Raw genomic sequence first — 18,807 nt, 5'->3', positions numbered from 1 at the left:
GATTGTCCCAAGAGTCATATATCATCCTGAAGAATTTGTATATGATCATCAAACCCCGTTAACCTCTGATCGGATACAGAAGCGAAAAACATTTACTGTCTTAACCATAGGTACCTTAATGGCTTTAGGAGCAGTAGGGGCAGGGACAGGGATAGCCTCTTTAGTTGAGCAGAACTAGAAGTTCAATTCCCTTCAAGCAGCAGTAGACGAAGACTTAGTTTGAATCGAACAATCGATCAGTGCCTTAGAAAAATCTTTGAGATCATTATCTGAAGTAGTTTTGCAAAATCATAGAGGATTAGATCTTATGTTCCTCCACCAAGGCAGAGTTTGTGCTGCGTTAGGAGAAGAATGCTGTGTATATGCAGATCACACTGGAGTTGTTAGAGATACCATGGCCAAGCTTAGAGAAGGTCTGGAGAAAAGGAAAAGGGAAAGAGAAGCCCAACAAGGATGGTAAAAGTCATGGTTTAACCAGTCATCGTGGTTAACCACCCTGATATCTACCTTGATAGGGCCAATCGCAATGATCCTGGTGGTATTAGTCTTCAGACCCTGTATATTGAACGGACTTGTATCGTTTGTCAAGAGCCGGCTAGAGAAAGTTAACATTATGCTGATGGAACGCAGACAATTGCTTTAAAAATGTTTCCATTCAGTGCTACCCCCGGTAGTTCTTAGTTACCCCAGGTTACACCCTGTTGTCATCAGTCACCCTCTCCCAATCTCCACTAGTTCACTGAGCCTTACGTTTTTTACTTGAGATTTTGATATATTTTCTTTTTAAACTTTTTATATTTTGAGCTTTTTATATTTTTTAGCCTGCTTTTCTAAGCATGGGGGGGGGGAAATGTGGGTAGCTAGGGCCTGGTGGTCGGAAGATATCGCGCTGTAACGGAACGATAAGACCCCTCTCTGAATGACCAATAGTATCTAGCCAAGTTTAACCCAAGATGACCAATAGTGTTTAGGTTATAATGTAAGCAGACGGAAATGATGTTGTAAACCCAAGACTATATAACACTCTGTTACGAGCTAATAAACGCCATTTGCCATCCACCACATTGGTGTCCATGAGCTGATGGCCCGAGCAGCCTGGGGTTGGCCGTTGTGTCGTCCCTGAGATTGGCCACCACGCCGCATGAGTGGCAACAACCTTCTTTTTGGTCTTCAGGTTTTCCACCCGGAAATACTCCAGTTGAAATACTGCTAGAAATATCTGTGCCACGGGTTGGAATTCCAACCTGTGGTGGAAACCCAGCAGCCTCCATTTCTCCTCTTTACCACTGGGATGGGATGTGGCTGCTTTCCTGCAAAATTCACATCTGTGGAACACTTCAACCTTGGCCTTTAATACCCACCTCTGACTGCTAAAGACGGGACTGAAGGTCGCTGGTCTGTGTCAGCAAAGTAGTCCTATCCCACTTAGAACTTGACAATGAACGAGGTAGGACAGATTGCAAACTTGGCCCCATCAGCTGGTCATGGACTGTAAGGAGCCTACAGAGGCTGCAGTTCCTTCAGTAATGAGAGCATAGGATGTGGAGAGCTCCCAACGTTTTACTGGGCTAAAAGTTTTCTATATTCTTCCCATCCATCCCTTGCCTTAAATGAAAACTAATGCTACAACAGCAGCAGGATCTGCAGGATACGGATCTGTGTCACAGTCCCTGCTTGCTGCGGGGAATCGGGGTTTTAACAACACTCGGTTCCAAAAGGGGAACCGGCTCCCTCTCACTAGAGCTGCATGAGCTGCAGCTGTAAATATTTGTTGCTCCCTCCCTCCCTCCCTCCCCTTTTTCCCCAGACATTATTTCTGGTGTTCCGATATGCTGGAGCTGCGCAGGGCAGAAGGCACTGAGAGAGTGAGGGACCAACACTGCCCTCTGCATCTTCAGTGACCGCAACTGAGGAGGTCGAGGCTGGGAGCCCCCTAAAACTGTAAAAGCTGAAGGACCAAATGAATTCAGAACTCTACTTTGAAGTGATAAACGGACAACTATATTTATACTCTGAAAATAATTCTGAAAGGAACCGTGGCAGCTAAGCCTATTTGCAGAGTGAGTGGAGGTTGGAGGGCTTCTGTGAGGCGCTGGCTGTGGGCACGTCCTGTCAGGAGCGGACAGGAAGCTGCTCTTCATTCACCAGCCAAGTCCAAGAAAACCATTCTTTCGATGCGCCCGGGAGGCAGGTGTGGTCGTTATCACATGGCAAAATGTGTGTGCATTCTTGACGCCTTCTTTTTGGTCTTCAGGTTTTCCTCCCTGTTGCCGTCGGTCTTCTCTCTGTGTTTGCGGTTGTCTTTCTGTGTGGGCTCCAAGCCCATCGGAGCCGCTGATCGCTGTGCTCTCCAGGGGCGTCGCCTGCCCCCTCCTTCCCGGCACCAACGGCTGCTGCCGAGGGCCCTGTGAAGGGTGCAGATGCCCCAGCTCCGGAGGTCCTGCTGCAATCGCTGGCTGAGATGGCTCCACCAGCCCCGGCTTCTCCAGATGCAGCTCGTCCACCTCCTCTTGCTGGGGCTTCTCTGGACTCGACAGCTCCGTCTCCTCCAGCCCTGTCAACTCCATCTGCCGCATGCCGGGCAGCTTCATCTCTTCCACCTGCATCTCTTCCATCTCCTATATCTCCATCTCCATGTCTTCTATCTCCTCCATCTCCATTTCCTCCATCTCTTCTATCTCCTCCACCTCCATCTCCATTTCCTCCATCTCTTCTATCTCCTCCACCTCCATCTCTTCTATCTCCTCTGTCTCCATCTCCATCATCTCCATCTCTTCCACGTCCCCCTCCATCTCTTCCATCCCTGACAGCTCCATCTCCCATCACTTCCATCTCCAGCCCTGACAGCTCCATCTGCATCCTCTCCACCTCCATGTCCTCCCTCAGTGACAGCTCCACCTCTGACAGCTCAGGCTGGCGGGGCTCCGGCTCTGCCCTGTGGCCGCTTCCCCCGTCGCCAGGCAACGGCGCTCAGCCCCGCCCCCTGGGCCGTGTCCCCGCCCCCTGGGCCGTGGTCCCGCCCCCTCAGCGCCGGGGTGGTGCGGAGCCGCCTCTCCCATTGGCCGCGGGAAAGGCGGGCGGGTCCCGCTCGGCCTATGGCGACGGCTTCCTGTGTCCCGCCGCTCCCATTGGCCGCCCGCGGCGAGGCCCCGCCCCTCGGGCGCGCTGCCATTGGCGCTGGCAGGCGGGGGCGGGGACGGGGGCGCGGCCGCGCGTGCGCGCGCGCTGCCGGCGGGCGGGGTAAGATGGCGGAACTGGGGAAGAAGTACTGCGTGTACTGCCTGGCCGAGGTGAGCTCCCTGCGCTTCCGCTGCACCGAGTGCGCCGATATCGAGCTCTGCCCCGACTGCTTCTCGGCGGGCGCCGAGATCGGCCCGCACCGCCGATGGCACGGCTACCAGCTGGTGGACGGCGGCCGCTTCACGCTCTGGGGCGCCGAGGCGGAGGGCGGCTGGAGCAGCCGCGAGGAGCAGCTGCTGCTGGACGCGATCGAGCAGTTCGGCTTCGGCAACTGGGTAAGAACGGGAGGGACCCTTCTCCCTGGGCCCTTCGGCGCGGGGTGTCGGGGCTGGGAGCGCCCCGGGCTCGCTCGCGAGCAGCGGCAAAGAGCAGCGCCGCTCCAGGCACTGATTCCCTGGGGGTTCTCTTGCATGGAACAGAAAGAATTTTCTCTTTCAAAAGCTTAAAGTCCATCCTCATCGTGGCTTTTCTTAGTTCTAAAACAACTGACAGCGAGTAAATACAGTCATAGAATCATAGAATGGTTTGGCAGGAAGGGACCTTAAAGATCATCCAGTTCCAACCTGCCTGCCATGGGCAGGGATATCCCACCAGATCAGGCTGCCCAAGGCCCATCCAGCCTGGCCTTGAACACCTCCAGGGACGGGGCAGCCACAGCTTCCCTGGGCAACCTGTGCCAGTGCCTCACCTCTCTCATGGTGAAGAAATTCTTCCTAATGTCCAGTCTAAATCTGCCCCTCTCCAGTTCATACTCACTCCTCCTCATCCTCTCACCACAAGCCTTTATGAAGAGCCCCTCTCCAGCTTTCCTGTAGCCGCTTCAGGTACTGGAAGGTCACTATAAGGTCTCCTCTGAGCCTTCTCTTCTGTAGGCTGAACAAGCGCAACTCTCTCAGCCTGTCCTCGTATGGGAGGTGCTCCAGCCCTTGGATCATCTTTGTAGCCCTCCTCTGGACCCGTTCCAGCAGTTCCATATCCTTCTGTTAAGGATTCCAGAACTGGACACAGTACTCCAGGTGGGGTCTGTTGGACAAGAGAGGGACAGAGGAGCAGAATCCCCTCCCTCACCCTGCTGGCCACACTTCTTTTGATGCAGCCCAGGATACGGTTGGCCTTCTGGGCTGTGAGTGCATGTTCCCAGCTCATGTTGAGCTTTTACTGTCTTACTGTTAATACTACCTTTCCTTATTTCAATATTGCTCTAAAAGCACTTTGACAAGGCAGGAGAAGTAAGCAAAATCCAAGGGATGTTGTGATCTCAGCAATGGCATGGAATATAGAATATCGCCTGTGCATGGTAAGCTGACTGTTTGAGTGAGCAATGGACACTCAGTAATCCCCATGTGGATACAGCGCCTCAACGGTATTGCTGTACCTAGAGCATCTGATTCAGCTGGCTTTAGGCATGTTCCTGGTGCTCCTTTCGTGGCTTATGTGCTCTGGTGCAGTTATAAATACTGACCTGGACCTGGAAGTTTAGATCCAATGGAAAGGTGACTTATTTCGGTATTGCTGGACAAGTTTCAGTGCTGTGAGTTGGCCTTTGAGGAGCAGGGAAGAAGTCGGGCTGTAGCGAGAGTGCACATTCTGCGGGAGGTATTAATGGGAATTATTTTATCACTCCTTATTTTCTGTTTAGGAGGACATGGCTACTCACGTGGGAGCATCCCGAACACCTCAGGAGGTGATGGAACACTATGTGAGCATGTATATCCATGGCAACCTGGGAAAAGCCTGCATCCCTGACACTATTCCAAACAGAGTAACAGATCACACGTGTCCCAGTGGTGGCCCACTTTCTCCTAGCTTGACCACGCCACTCCCACCATTGGATATATCAGTGGCTGAGCAGCAGCAGCTGGGATACATGCCCCTTCGGGATGACTACGAGATCGAATACGATCAAGATGCAGAGACTCTGATCAGTGGCCTTTCGGTAAACTATGACGATGATGATGTGGAGATAGAGTTAAAAAGAGCTCATGTAGACATGTATGTAAGGAAACTCAAGGAGAGGCAACGGCGGAAGAACATTGCACGAGACTATAACTTGGTTCCAGCCTTTCTGGGAAAGGATAAAAAGGACAAGGAGAAAACTCCCAAGCGAAAGATCACAAAAGAAGAGAAGGAGTTGAGGCTGAAGCTGAGGCCTCTGTACCAGTTCATGTCTTGTAAGGAGTTTGAAGACTTCTTTGAGAACATGCACAAGGAGAGGATACTTCGAGCAAAGATTCGGGAGCTGCAGCGGTACCGTCGCAATGGAATCACCAAAATGGAAGAGTCGGCAGAATACGAGGCAGCCAGGCATAAACGGGAAAAAAGGAAGGAGAACAAAAACATAGCTAGTTCCAAGAGAGGGAAGGAAGATGGTAAAGAGGGTGAATTTGCTGCCATTGAAAACCTGCCTGGCTTTGAACTTTTATCTGACAGGGAAAAGGTGCTCTGTAGCTCACTAAATTTGACTCCTGCACGTTATGTGACTGTGAAAACTATAATCATTAAAGACCATCTCCAAAAGCGACAAGGAATTCCTTCAAAAAGTCGCCTTCCCAGTTATTTAGATAAGGTACTGAAGAAAAGGATTTTAAACTTTCTAACAGAAAGTGGTTGGATATCCAGGGATGCTTCATGAAACTCAGCTGATCTAAAAAAAACATACGAGAGGCCCATTGTAGCCTCAAGGACTGTTATTTTTTTCCTTCCCTCCCTAAAGATACAGAAATTATGTCACTTAAAAACAAAAATAAGCAAAAATGTAACACCACCACCCCCAGTATTCATGATCCATGGTCCTTTTGCTTTGATCATGGAAAATAATTAATTGTGGAAATTCTCATTGCATTTCACTGCTTTTGGCACATTATTAGAACAGATTTCTTTCATGTGAACTTGGATCCAAGTCCAGTGGTTCCAGAGTAGTTTCTTTACTTCCTACTGCTGGACAGATGAATATGGGTGTAATCCTTGCTTTTTATTTTTTTTGAAGGAGAGGGATAGTTTCCAGCAAATGAAACTTCTCCCTTTTATTTTGGTATAATGCTGGCAGGAAAGCCAAGTTTCAGGACACAAGTCCTGAGCTCAGGAGCGTATTGAGCAGGGATTTTTATGACCATTGCTAAGCTTTCAGAACATTCTCCTTAGTAACTACAGCCAAGGTGCTGTCACAGTGGGGTGAATTTTTGTTGAGGATACAGTAGAGCTGATCCATGGCAGGGAGTGAGAGAAATTAAGTAGGTGAGATGCCTTTGAGTGCCTGTGCTGTGGAAAGGATTCTTGAAGAGCTAACCTCACACCCAGCTGATCCAGACATAACTTTGACTAGAGTTTGTGCTGAAACAAACCCACTGAAGCATCAGTGTTAAAGAACTGGTAGGAAAGTTGCGAGAGTACGGGACAGCTGTGGTGCTCTGCTCTGGAGGATGGCTCAGCACTTACTGGGATGTAGCTGATTTGGGCCAGAAATCAGGTTTGGGAAAATAGGCAGTGAGTTGTCGTGCAGCAGTTGGGAGCGTCAGGCAGCAAAAATCACCATTTTCTCTTGTCAAGGAGCCTTCTTCTCCTTTGTACCCATAATTTCTTTGTGTGGGCAGAGGAGGTCTCTCCTCCTGAATTCAGCTGGCAGGCGACAGGGAAAGGGAGCGAGATTCTCAAACTGAGAGCAATTACTGAGATGGGCTTTTAAAAATAAAAATGAGATGTAATACAGATGAAGTCAAAATGCACAGCTACTGTGCGCCTGTAGTGCAGAGCTGTAAATGAAGCCATTCCTGGGTTCCAGGTGCAGGTATCTTGTAACATACTGGGCTAAACAGGTTGAAGTTTGACATTACTGATCTGGCAGGAGAACTGTGAATGCGGACCACTGCAGTGAGAACAATGCATATCAAGAGGTAAGGACTGTAGTCTGAACTGGGTGTGCCTGACAGGCAAGCACAGCGTGGAACAGGAGTGCCTGATCCACAGCAAGATCTTTTAGCAAGAGCTACTGGGTAAGGGAAAGATCTTGAAGGAAGACGAGAAAAAGACTTTTGTGCTAATTTAATCCTTAAATTCCCATGCTGGTAATTAAAAAAAAAGAACAAAAATTGGTTGTTGCCACATGGAAGTTAGCACAGTGTTATTCATGCCTAAGTCTCTCCACTAGCCATGTCCCAAGGAGGATGCTGTGACCAGAGGCCAGTCGGGCAGGTCTTCTAGAGTGCAGGTGTGTGCCAAAACATGGAGCTGCAATGGCTTCAGAACAAGTGCAAGCACTGGAAGCGTCACCTTGGTTTGATGCTTTGGGCTGTAGTCAGTGAGGATACCACAAAATCCTTAAATGGTGTTAGTTCTGCAACTCCGCAGAGGTATACTGACCAGAACGGGGTTTCAGTTATATGTCCGGCATTACTGAAATAGTGTTACCAGTGAGTTTGTATCAAAGGGGTAGAATTACAAAGCCAGCATTTCTAAAGAGGAAAACCAAAACTCTAGTGCCTTTTCCTTTTGAGCTTGTGGTGTTATCTCCCTTCAAAAAAGGTAAGGGCTATGTTCTTGGATGTAATAACTTTGTTTGGCCTACCTGTAAGTGGTTTGTTGTGGACTACTTGAGACAAAACTTATTTCTCCTTGGCAGCAGTGGAAGTAACTCCAATGTGCTGAGTAGCTTTAAGAACCACCCTGTATGCACATACAAACAGCACACAAGTTCATAAGGTGTAAACCCTTGGTTATTTTCTCTGTCTTACTCCTCTGGAAAGGAAGCTTAGCATTTCTTTCCAGTATTTCCATTATGCAATTTGGCTCTTCCTGTAATTTGTTACCTAACTGCCATAACATACCATTATAGACAGCGTTCTGGAGCCTCAACTCTGCATGTAGCTGGGAGTTTAAAGGAATAATTTTTTTATTATTATTTTTTTCCTTCAAATCTGCAATTTTTGTATTTCTACAATATTTTGGCACATCTAAGTCTAATTGAAGCAATAGTCTAAAGCCCATCTGAACAATAACTTAAAAATAATCTAGGCACCAATGAGTCTTCTAAACATTGAAGTGAAGTCTCCATTTACACTTTGTAGTTTCTTGATTCCTCAGCCCCTCAAAAATGTTTCTTCGGTGCTAGACGTAACTTATTGAACATCAAAATGAATGTAAAATAAAGTATTTTTAATGTATGAAATATGGATATCAATATTTATTTTATACTTGCAAGGAAATTCAAGGTGGTAAATGTTTGCTTTAGCAAATACTAGTCCCTTGGAAAGGGCTTCCCTAGAAGCAATGTCTTATTGTCAGCTATGCTTTTAACTTTAAAGGTGACTTGCACTAGAGGATGCTGCGGTTCCATATTTTCACATGGAGCTGATATAGTCTAAGCATTCCTTTGTTATGAGCTGCTGTCTGTTTGTTTGTTTCTAAGTTGAGATGCAGTTATCTTAATGCAGCAACTTACTAGAGCTTCTCCTCCTCTGCTATGAAGGGGCTAAGAAAAAACATGGCAAAGAGCTCTTCAACTTGTATCTTCTTGATCTGGAAGCGCTTCCGTTACTGTGCAAATAACCTAACTGTCATGTTGCTAATGAGAAGGTGTTTTATATGCTTAATGCTCTTGACTTTTCTAATTAAAGATATTACTAATGATAGTATCTCTCCTAACAGCATTGTTGTAAGCCTATGAAAAAGTGACACTCCATAAGCTGTTCAAAATACTGATCATCTGCTACTGATAGAGGCAGCAATAAGTCTGTTTTAATGCTGTATGTTTACTTCAATCAGTCCCAGTGATGTTTTACAGTAATATTTGCTCACAAGGTGACAAGGGAGCATTAATCTCCATTCTGTGTGTACTACCTAAGGCAGAAGGGCTTATTAGTGTTCTGGATACAGACCCTCCTGCCCTATGTTCCATTGCAGTCCCAGCAAGTATTAAGAAAAGCATTAGTAGGTTTGCACCAGTCTTTGACCATAAACTGCCTTGTAAATCACACAAACTAAGCTCTCTGCCATTATTCTTTGAGGTGGCTGCATCAAATTTCTTTGCAACTGTTAACAGACTTCAATAGCCTTTCAGTTTACTATCTCTTCTTGCAAAATGTTTTTGCATGTGCCCCAGTTGCTCTTAAGTGAAAACACATTAAATACTGTGAAGGAAGATCCCTGGTGAGCATGTTCAGCTCATCAGCTTCTTCCTTAAAGGGAATGTTGCACTCATTTGAATGGTGTACTGGCGCAGCTGTGCCAGACACACAAACACCTGTGCTAAAATCCTGTAAAACCTAACTAATGTTGTGCACGCTCAGCATTTTACAAGTTTTTTTTGCATTGTATATTGGAAAATAAACTCATATTAAAGTTTCTTTCCATTATTGATTTAACAGCAGCATAGCTTGTGTAATGTAGAAAATGGCTTTCAAGCAACAAATGGAGATGCATTTTAGCTAAATGATGAGTGAAGTGGTCTTTATGAAATACTTAAACCAGAGGTACTGGTGGAAGCTTTGCTGGCTGCTCTGATGCTTAAATTTCAGAACCACATCACTCTGTTGTTTGATTTCTTCAGTGCTTCTCCCAGGTGTATGTCAGAGTGCACAGGTGGTTTGTGTTTCCAGTAAAGACTGATGTCCTCCATGCTGAAAGCCTCTCTGAACTGGCAGGCCAAAGAAAAGGAAACACTTAATAGGTCATTTATCAGCTTTTAAGATACTAGTTTGAGCCTTGTGCTGAACATTTAGCAGTACCTCATGTTTTAAGAGCACCCTGAATTAAATAATGTAGTCCAAAAAAGAGTGTGTGCGAGGCACTAGAAAGTTCATTAACAAAATCTTGATCTGCTACAGAAGAACCTGTCCCTTTGTTTTAATCGCCCAACAGGAAAAACTTCTGTACTAAGGAAGTTAACTATTAGATTTAGTTTAGATGCAGAAGGCTCGGGAGGGGGGGCAGAACACCACATGACTGTCCTTAAAAGTTACATAAATGGACCCTGGTCCCTTTACATCTGAGCACAGGTTCCAATCCCCGGACAATAAAAGCATTTCTTCAGTCCTACTTCACACAGCTACAGGGTGCTCTAACCCAGATGGGAGGAAGTTACTTCCAAATTCAACTTAAACATACAGAAGTCCCCTTCTTTCCCTGTAGTTTTACACTCAATCTTTGCATTTTGATCCTTGTACTTGATTAGTTTAAAAAACCCCCAAACTGTAGCTATTTTGGGCACCAAAAATTTTTCTCCCTCACCTACCCCGTCAAAGCATTGATTTTCTTTCTTAAAGAATGAATCCCTAAACATGACTAATCCCCAAACAGCAGCATGCACCTAGTTTTTTTTCTAGTTAACTGATTGCCATGAGGCAAACCAACACTGAGAAAAAAAATCTTAAAAGAACAATACTTCTCACCATGAATAGGCCTACTGCTCAGTAAGCTGCTGGTAACTCTAAATCTGAATGAAAATGAAATAACCGATACTTGACCTAAAGGTAAGAAGCTCCTTAATCCAAGACAACCAGAAACAAGGGTGAAAAAATCAGAAGTACTTACTGTTTACCAGGTCCTAACAACATTAAGTTTGAAGTTTCTGTCTTGTGTGTTAAATGCATGGGAGAAAAAAAAAAAAAAAAAAAGAGGACAGATGCTTTGTCAGTTGTGTAATTTGCCAGGCTCCATGACCGCCCGTCCAGGTGACCAGACAAACGCAGGACAAAGCATTCAGTTCATCATATACTGTATTTTAGCCTGATTCTGCAGGACTAGGAGCAGCAGGTGGAGTCACGGCATGGCAAGAGCTGCCTATGGGAAAAGTTCTGTTGCAACTCAAAATTGAAGCTGAGTAAATGCAGAAAATGAAGATGAAACTAAGTTGACACTTTTGTTTGAGCCACATACATGCAACTGTGTAATTTTAAAAGACAGTATATATCAAACTCTCAGCTACTCACTTGTTTGGGTATTCTGGCTTTCAGCAGCGTTGTAACTACAGTTTGCATCACAAACTGTAAAGTATGGAAGTTACAAGACTATAAAAATTGTTTAAAGAAATTTATACATCATTAAATTAAAAATCTAGATATAGAATAAATTCTATTGGTTCTTCAATGCCATACAAGTATTAGATGGTTTTCTTGAGTCAATGTTACTGTACAACAAAAAAGGCTGAACAATTACAAAAGATGTCTACTCTCCATTGCCTTTTATTACAGGTCAGAATTCGCAAAGGTTTTAATTTAAGTTGATGAGCAAGATTATTTCTGAATAGACAAAAAAGGGCATTTATCACATCAGTTTGTACCAACTGATGGACACGTGCAGGAAATGGGTTATTTGTACTGCTTCACTCACTTCTGCAATGTTAAGATTCTACAAAATAAAAGGAAGTTTTTGAACCGCTAATTGGAATGTCAATCTACACAATAGTGATACATGTGAGACTGCAAAATTCTTGTGAGTATTTTGTTCCTTTCACTTGAATACATCTTTGGTAGCAATAGTTGCAAAAAATGTTACCTAATCTAAAGCACTAGTGGGCTTAATGGCTCTTGTATTTCATACGTGAGAAGAGAGATTGAGAAGAGAGCGATGCTGAAGGCCAGTAAGCAGGAGAATTTCATCAGTTGCTTCAATTTCACAGGGAGACCTCAACCAATTCATTTAAACCTCTCAGGAGGCAAAGGAATGAGGAAAGCATGGTGTAAGAGAAAAACCATCCAGCTGTTTAATAGTTGTATGGCATTTTAAATTCTCAGATTAAGCAGCTAAGCGTCTTTCACAACACCCACCAAGGCAGGCCGCAGTGTACGCCCGTGCAGCTTGTAGCCAATCTTGGATACTAATGCAATAGTGCCAGGCTCCTTCCCTTCCATGGGAGCATGAAACAATGCTTCGTGTTCATAGGGATCGAACTTGGCTCCAACAGGATTCAGTCTGATCAGGCCATGTTTTTGAAACACTTTTTGAATCTGTACTTCTGTCATAACAAGACCTTCGTATAAGCTCTTCAAGTGAGGATTTTCATCCTTAACTTCTTCTTTTGGAACACTTTCTGTTGCTTTCTCCAAAATGTCTGCAACTTCTAGTAAGTCCTTACAGAAGCTCTGAATCCCTAAAAAGAAATACAAGAGAAGGAAATTACATAAGCTCACTTAGAGAAAGAAGTGTTAAAAAAAACCCACCCACCATCACCCCAAGACCTACAGCAGTAATCTGTAGTCTTAGATTTTTAACAAGGTATGCAACACCATAAACATCTGGGGTAAAATATCCTTACCAATTTTACTTGATGATACGGAACTATTTACAGATACCTTGAAATCCACACCACCTCCTCTAGTTGTATTTCAACCTAATACTTAAAAGCACTAAAGCTATGGTGATGACCTGGCATTAACAGTTAAAATTCTAACTAAAGTTACCAAAATCTTCATATGGCTTAATGTCATTTTCTCACATCTCCCTCATCCTGTGATTCACTTGAATTTCAAAGCATTATGTTGCCCTATTCCTACCCATTAATCTGATGTGCTAAAAATATTTGCAGAAGAAAAAGCGTGTAGTCCGATTGATGATGAGTCCAAGAAATTAATAGAATTCTTCCCTGAATGAAAAGAACTCACACCTCTCACTCCTACTACAAACCGCTTTTACAGAGTCCAAAGCTGTGCCTTGTAAAGACTAAGCAATTCCCACACTAATGACAGTCTATGTCCTGAAGCTGTTCTCTGGCTCACACTTAAAGAATCTGGACTAATCTCACTTGAGACGAACTGTCTCTAGAAATCATGGAAAATCAAAACAATTCAGCAGGCTAATACATTTCTACATAGAACCCATGACAAACTGCTCTGAATTTTGGTAGCCCTGATCTTTTTTTTTTTTTATAAGCCACAGACAGCCCTTTTAATTCTACCTCACAATTTAGATGTTTTGTTTCCTTACCAAGAAGCGTTATGAGAATTACCAGAGGACAAGCCTTTGGTCTAAACAAGAAAAAAAACCCTGAAACTATGGAATAGCTTGCAAGACCTTATAGGGATCAGCTAGTTCTCTGGCAAGTGAACTTTAAAAAACTGCACAACTCCACAGAGACTTAAGCTCTTTACAGAACAGTAACCAAGTGTCCAAGTAGTTCCAAAAATACGAACAAATGAATCACAGAATAGTTTGGGCTGGAAGGGACCTTAAAGAACATCTAGTTCCAACCCCCCTGCCGTGGGTAGGGACACCTCCCACTAGATCAGGCTGCCCAAGGCCCCATCCAACCTGGCCTTGGACACCTCTAGGGATGGGGCAGCCACAGCTTCCCTGGACTACCTGTTCCTGAATCAAGGTTTTAAAGTAAAACTAAAATGGTGGTTAGAGATCAAGTGTCCCAAACACAGATTAACCATCAGTCGAGTAATCTGGATCAAAACAAATATCTAAAATCTTCTTCAGCAGGTGTTTTTTTTTTCAGTTTTGAGTTTTTCTTGTGTAAGTTACTGCTGCAGATATCTGTGACTGCATTTCTGTAAATTTATACCAGTTTCAGAAATGAGTTTCTCTTCCTTCAACAGAAAAAGCAGTCATATATAAATGACAAAACTTACAATCATGCATATTATTTTTAATTTAGTTTTCACAAGAAATTTTATTGGGAGTACTTAATTTCTATTGTAGCATCTCTGAGCTCAGATATGACTCAAAGCCCTTCTGCACTATCATATTAGTGAAATAATGTTTACTGAAAATCAGCTTCAGGATGAAGCAAACATCCATGAAAACAGTGTAAGGATACTACGTAACTGAGAAATGTTTTCTCTTACAGTGCACATTAACTGAAGACCCTATATTCAGCAATTAAAACTTCTTATTCAGAACTAAACTATGCAATGTGACAGGTCATTTTTCAAGCCAGAGCAACAGTCAAACACTAAAATGATATGGCAGTCTTCTGTGCAGTATTTGCCTACATTTTCCATTTTACAGATTTGTGTTTAAACTGTCAAAACAGGTAGATCAGCTATCAGTAGCCTGGCTCTTGACAAAGATGCATTTTCTGGCACTCCTCATACCCAGTGATTGTACATCTCTACCACTGAAAAGAAGCTGCCCATCTAAATGCTTTATTTTTACTCGAAAGCTATGGCCTTCACCAGAACATAAAAGTTCTTCAAATATAAAAGGTTAAAAAAACCCTGTGAAAAAAGTGAAAAAGAATGAATTCAAAACAAACACATAAAACAAACCAGAAGGAAAGCCAGTATTCCATGCCCTTTGTTCAGACTTTTGCAGTTAGTTCTAAGAAAAAAGTATGTGGAAGAGGCAAATTTCAGACTGCAAACCTTACTGAAAAATCTGCTGTCGCAGTAGATATCGTAGGAAATCTGATACCAAAGTAAAAAAAAAAAAAGTGTTGTTGACTTTAGCAGTTTAAATCTTGCCCTTGTCTAGTGAGATGATGCAAAGTGAAGAACCGTTCAAATCTCTCTGCCTCAAACATATTTTTTTGACCAAGTAGTCAGAATTACTGGTAAATACAACTTGTGAAAACTATGGGCCAGTCAGCTCAATTTTCCAAGCTTTGCATTTCTGGGTCTTAGGAGAATACACAAAAGGAACCTCCACTGACCGTATAACTTTGCTTCTTCTACCAGTTTCTGGCTTCTTTGCCTCACGTTTTCTGCATCTGCCAAGGCACGCTTGTACTTGTCCTAAAAAAAAAAGAAAAAATAGTAGCAGAAGAGATTTCATTCCTGGTGGCTAGGTAGTTGACAATAATTCAAACCGACATATTCACTACAAAACAGCATTTTAAACAGTTACGCAGCCTAAAGCCATCATCTAAAGAGTAATCTGAAGACAACATGCTGACTATCACAGCATCCTTCCTACCAAGGCAGATGTTTTCTCCACTTTATTGCAGACATAAGTGAGGGGAAGGAGATAAAATGGGTTTCCAGATTCTCAGTTTCTGACAGATGACCTGGAAGACATTTTTAACTCTACAGTTATATCAAGTTCTACAGACCAAAGATTTCTGCTTTTTCTGACATGTGTTCATAGAAAGCCTTCATCGTCATACGGTATTTTGATACTCTGGTAAATGAGATTCAACGTAGCCATGACTTTCAAACCATTTCTACTACCTCCATACACACAACAAAGTATCCTCCATTTTTCTCAAACTTTACAGACTACAAATTCTAATTCTTTTGTTGCTCAGGTTAAGTTTTGGTCTATTCTCAGCAAAACGGCCATCTAACAAAAGATGTACTAAGAGTGAAAATCAATAAACTTAGGTACTTCAGGGTGAGTGCTTTACCATCCAACCCAGAACTCCAAATTGGGCTTCCACTCCCAACATACCCAACCTGCAAATGCCAGTAAAGGATCTCAAAACAAAAAAGCAGTCAATGAGTTGACTGACGTACTATGTTAGATAGCCAATAGCAAATGCTGTCAACAGATGTTAAATGACATCTCAATTTTGTCCTTCAGAGCTTTGGGAAGGGCAACAGAAAAAAAACTCAATCCACTTATAATCCATAGGTGGAAACAGAAGGTTCTGGGCTACCTCTCAATGTCTCAAACGCTCTAGAAAGACATTTTATATAAAGCACTCATCCAGAAAAACAATACCTTTGCTTAATCCACACCTCACACCTCTCAGGGCAGTCTTCACTGTCTGTGGAAGTCATACATGGGAGAGAATGCAAGATACACAAGGCCAGACAGAGGGAATGTGAGGCTTCGGCCTTGTGTTTTAAGGGCACTCCAACAGAGAATGTTTGAAACTTCCTCTTCCTAAGTATGTATTAAGTAATCTATTGTAGAAAAGCTAAGCATCATTAACCTTGACCTTTGAAAAGTCAGCATCTGTTTTCAGAAAGCCTAGTCTTAGAATAAATATACACACATTAAAAACACATTCAAACCTTTCTATGGGCTTCCAAAAACTTCTCCACTGAGCAAAACCTAAGGGAACTGAAGTCAGTGAAACTAGGTAACAAATTTTCAGGCTGGAAGAGCCTCAATTCCATCCAGAAATTGGAATAAAACTTAATTTTGGAGCCGCTCTTGTAGTACATTAACTCTTAAGTTTAAAGAAACTATGGAATTGCAGGTTTTCATTCAACAACTAAACAGCTTTCTCACAACTGCATCCGGACAGTGCAACGAGAACCTGTAATGAACACTCTAATTTATGCGGTTTCTAAGGTGTGCAGCCTGATGACCAAAAGACACTTACAGTAACTTCTTTTAATCGCTCTTCCAGTTTCGCCTTTTCTTCAGTCAACAGTTTCTCAGCAGAGCTGGGTTCAACCTTCTGCTCATTCTGGTTCTGACTCTGGTCATCTTCCAAGTTCTGACCAGTATTTTTCTGTTGTGTTGCTACACAAAGCAGTCGTGGAGAAGTCCTAAGGCAAAAAGACACACACAATATTAATCAGCTGCTTACTTCATAAGATATTTAGCATTCTCTGGACATACTAAACACTTTGACAGGTCAACCTCTACAAAATTCTCACATTAAAGCACAAATCGACACAAAGCACTCTAGGTCTGCGAAAACTGCAGAGTGTTTCATCAGAAGTAACTGAACTTGGCCCATCTAAACTGCTGCAAAAAGTAAGCGCTGCAAGCTAACAATCGCTCAGAGGCAGCTCGTAAGCGCCCATTACATTCCGTTTGGAAAGTCGCAGCCCATTTCAGGGGAACACGAGCTCGCTTTAGGCACAGCGCTCTACCAGAAAGCGCCCCCGGTTTACATGATGCAATCGCCAGACACGCCAGCCAGGACGGCTCTGCTGCGAATTGCTAAAGGAGAACGGAAGAAACGCCTTCTTCTCTACCACGCCGAGATCGCCCTTTATCCCTTCCCGACGCTTCCCGAGACGGGGCCGCTCGGGCCCGGCGGCCCTCACACCGCAGGCCAGGCCTGGCGGTCCCCGCGCCAGGCCGCGCTCCCGGGGAGGCAGGGGGAGGCAGAGGGAGCCAGAGGGAGCCGGGTAGGGCCCGGCGGGGTATGCGGACCCGTCCCGGCGCTCCTGGTCGAGGCGCGGCGCGGCCCTCACCTCAGAGAGAAGCTGAGCAGCGGGTGCCGCACGCACCGCGCCACGGCCGCCATCGCGCCTCCCCCCAGCCTGCACGCGCCCCCCCTCCAATCGGCGGCCGCGCGCGCCCAGAGCGACGCGCGCCTCGGGCCACTCAGGAGAGAGAGAGGCGGGAGGTGGAGCGCGCGGCTCTTTCCGGGTCACGTGGGCGGTGCCCGCCTCGCCCCGCCTCATGGCGGGAGGGGCGGGCACTCTGGCGGCCATTTTGTTTCGTGGGTGGAGCGGGAGGGTATTAAAGAGCAGCGTAGTGTCCCAAGTAGAGCCTGCATGCTCTTTGTTTCTTGTTAGTTTCCTGTCAAAGCTTGTCTATGCAAGGTGGAGGCAGTTCTGTGACTGCAGTTATCTCACTGTAGTGAATCACACAATCACAGGCGCAGAGAATTGATGCTGTGATGACGCCGTGATTCTATGATTTTATACCGAAACTGTCAGCAAATAAAACTCTCTTAAGACTAATTTTGGAGTTTTAGAAAGCGAGCATCCTTTATCAGGCATGGGCAACATGTGGGAATGATGTCCATCAATCCCATGCCACAACACAAAGGCTGTTACAGGATCGATTTCCCACTTAAATGCATATGTATACGTTTTCCCAGAAATCTTATGCATGTTCCATTACTTTCCAAAGTCTAATTTTAATGTTATGAAACTTTAAAACAGTCAAAGCTCTTGCTAATTTGGAGCTGGCTCCAGTTTTGCCTGACCTTGCCTTTCAGATTAGTTAGGATTCCAAACAGGTGATTACAAAAGAAGCGTCTTTTTAGCACAAATCATTCTTTACAAGATACGTTATCATTTTCAAAGAAAGGACAGTGTCTAAAAAACATTTTAAGGAAAACATGGTATCAGAGGGACATCCTGTCCAACTTTCAACAAACAGAACTGCCCAGACAAAACTAGGCTGTACTTCAGTTTAAATCAAAATATTCTACTTTGAAATATTCCACATATTGTATCAGTGAAAAGCCAAACTCAATAATCAATGCCAATTTGGTTATTAAGCAGATATTCCTTTAATAAATGGCACCAGGGTATACATGGCGTGACCTACCTAATGTGTCTGACTATTGAGACTGATTACATGACTATTATACGGGTTAAACATACTCCTATAAATTTGGGGGTGGGTGGGAAATACTGGTTAAACATACATATACATACAGATTCCTGCAAATATGTTGCCTGTGCATTGTTTTTCCGGGGAACTTATTATCATAGTTTATCACCCACTCTTGTATGCACATCACAGTTTCTTTGTGTCTTCAGAAGCCGCTGATGGTCTTTATCCATCTCCTTCCTCATTGCGTCCTCTTGGTGAGCTCAGGTCTGTCCTTTGTTCCTGCTGGGGGACTGCTCTTTCAATACCTGATTTGTTCCTTCTTTCAACTAGTAAACAAGCTAAACTCCTGTTACAATCACATTCTTTCTAACTACAAGCTGGCCAGGATTTGATTCTTATCATTGCTTAAGCTAATTAATTCCTTTAACATAATGA

General features: G+C 44.1%; 2 protein-coding genes across 2 annotated transcripts; one reads left to right on the top strand and one right to left on the bottom strand.

The window, feature by feature from the left end:
* Nucleotides 1-3,225: 3,225 nt before the first annotated feature.
* Nucleotides 3,226-9,578, top strand: LOC104062598 (transcriptional adapter 2-beta). Its single transcript, XM_054065750.1, has 2 exons — nt 3,226-3,515; nt 4,880-9,578. The coding sequence occupies exons 1-2, from the start codon at nt 3,246-3,248 to the stop codon at nt 5,870-5,872; spliced, it is 1,263 nt and encodes a 420-aa protein (XP_053921725.1). The 5' UTR covers nt 3,226-3,245; the 3' UTR covers nt 5,873-9,578.
* Nucleotides 9,579-10,931: 1,353 nt separating this feature from the next.
* On the bottom strand, nt 10,932-17,429 carry GRPEL1 (GrpE like 1, mitochondrial). Its single transcript, XM_054065752.1, has 4 exons — nt 17,274-17,429; nt 16,448-16,616; nt 14,828-14,909; nt 10,932-12,322 (listed from the first exon to the last, which is right to left on the bottom strand). The coding sequence occupies exons 1-4, from the start codon at nt 17,324-17,326 to the stop codon at nt 11,976-11,978; spliced, it is 651 nt and encodes a 216-aa protein (XP_053921727.1). The 5' UTR covers nt 17,327-17,429; the 3' UTR covers nt 10,932-11,975.
* Between the last annotated feature and the right edge of the window lie 1,378 nt (nt 17,430-18,807).

The sequence above is a fragment of the Cuculus canorus genome, chromosome 4, assembly GCF_017976375.1.
Source record: "Cuculus canorus isolate bCucCan1 chromosome 4, bCucCan1.pri, whole genome shotgun sequence".
Classification (NCBI taxonomy): Eukaryota; Metazoa; Chordata; class Aves; order Cuculiformes; family Cuculidae; genus Cuculus; species Cuculus canorus.
The sequence above is the reverse complement of the archived record's forward strand: the minus strand, read 5'-3'. Positions and strand labels throughout refer to the sequence as shown.

What these genes read in the sequence shown, in the direction of transcription:
- LOC104062598 (XM_054065750.1), top strand. Translation starts at nt 3,246, where the DNA reads ATGGCGGAACTGGGGAAGAAGTACTGCGTGTACTGCCTGGCCGAGGTG. An exon ending in AGTTCGGCTTCGGCAACTGG is followed by an intron (nt 3,516 to 4,879) that starts GTAAGAACGGGA and finishes TTTTCTGTTTAG; the next exon opens with GAGGACATGGCTACTCACGT.
- GRPEL1 (XM_054065752.1), bottom strand. Translation starts at nt 17,326, where the DNA reads ATGGCGGCCGTGGCGCGGTGCGTGCGGCACCCGCTGCTCAGCTTCTCT. An exon ending in CTGCTCAGCTTCTCTCTGAG is followed by an intron (nt 16,617 to 17,273) that starts GTGAGGGCCGCG and finishes TTTTTGCCTTAG; the next exon opens with GACTTCTCCACGACTGCTTT. An exon ending in AGCGATTAAAAGAAGTTACT is followed by an intron (nt 14,910 to 16,447) that starts GTAAGTGTCTTT and finishes TTTTTTTTTTAG; the next exon opens with GACAAGTACAAGCGTGCCTT.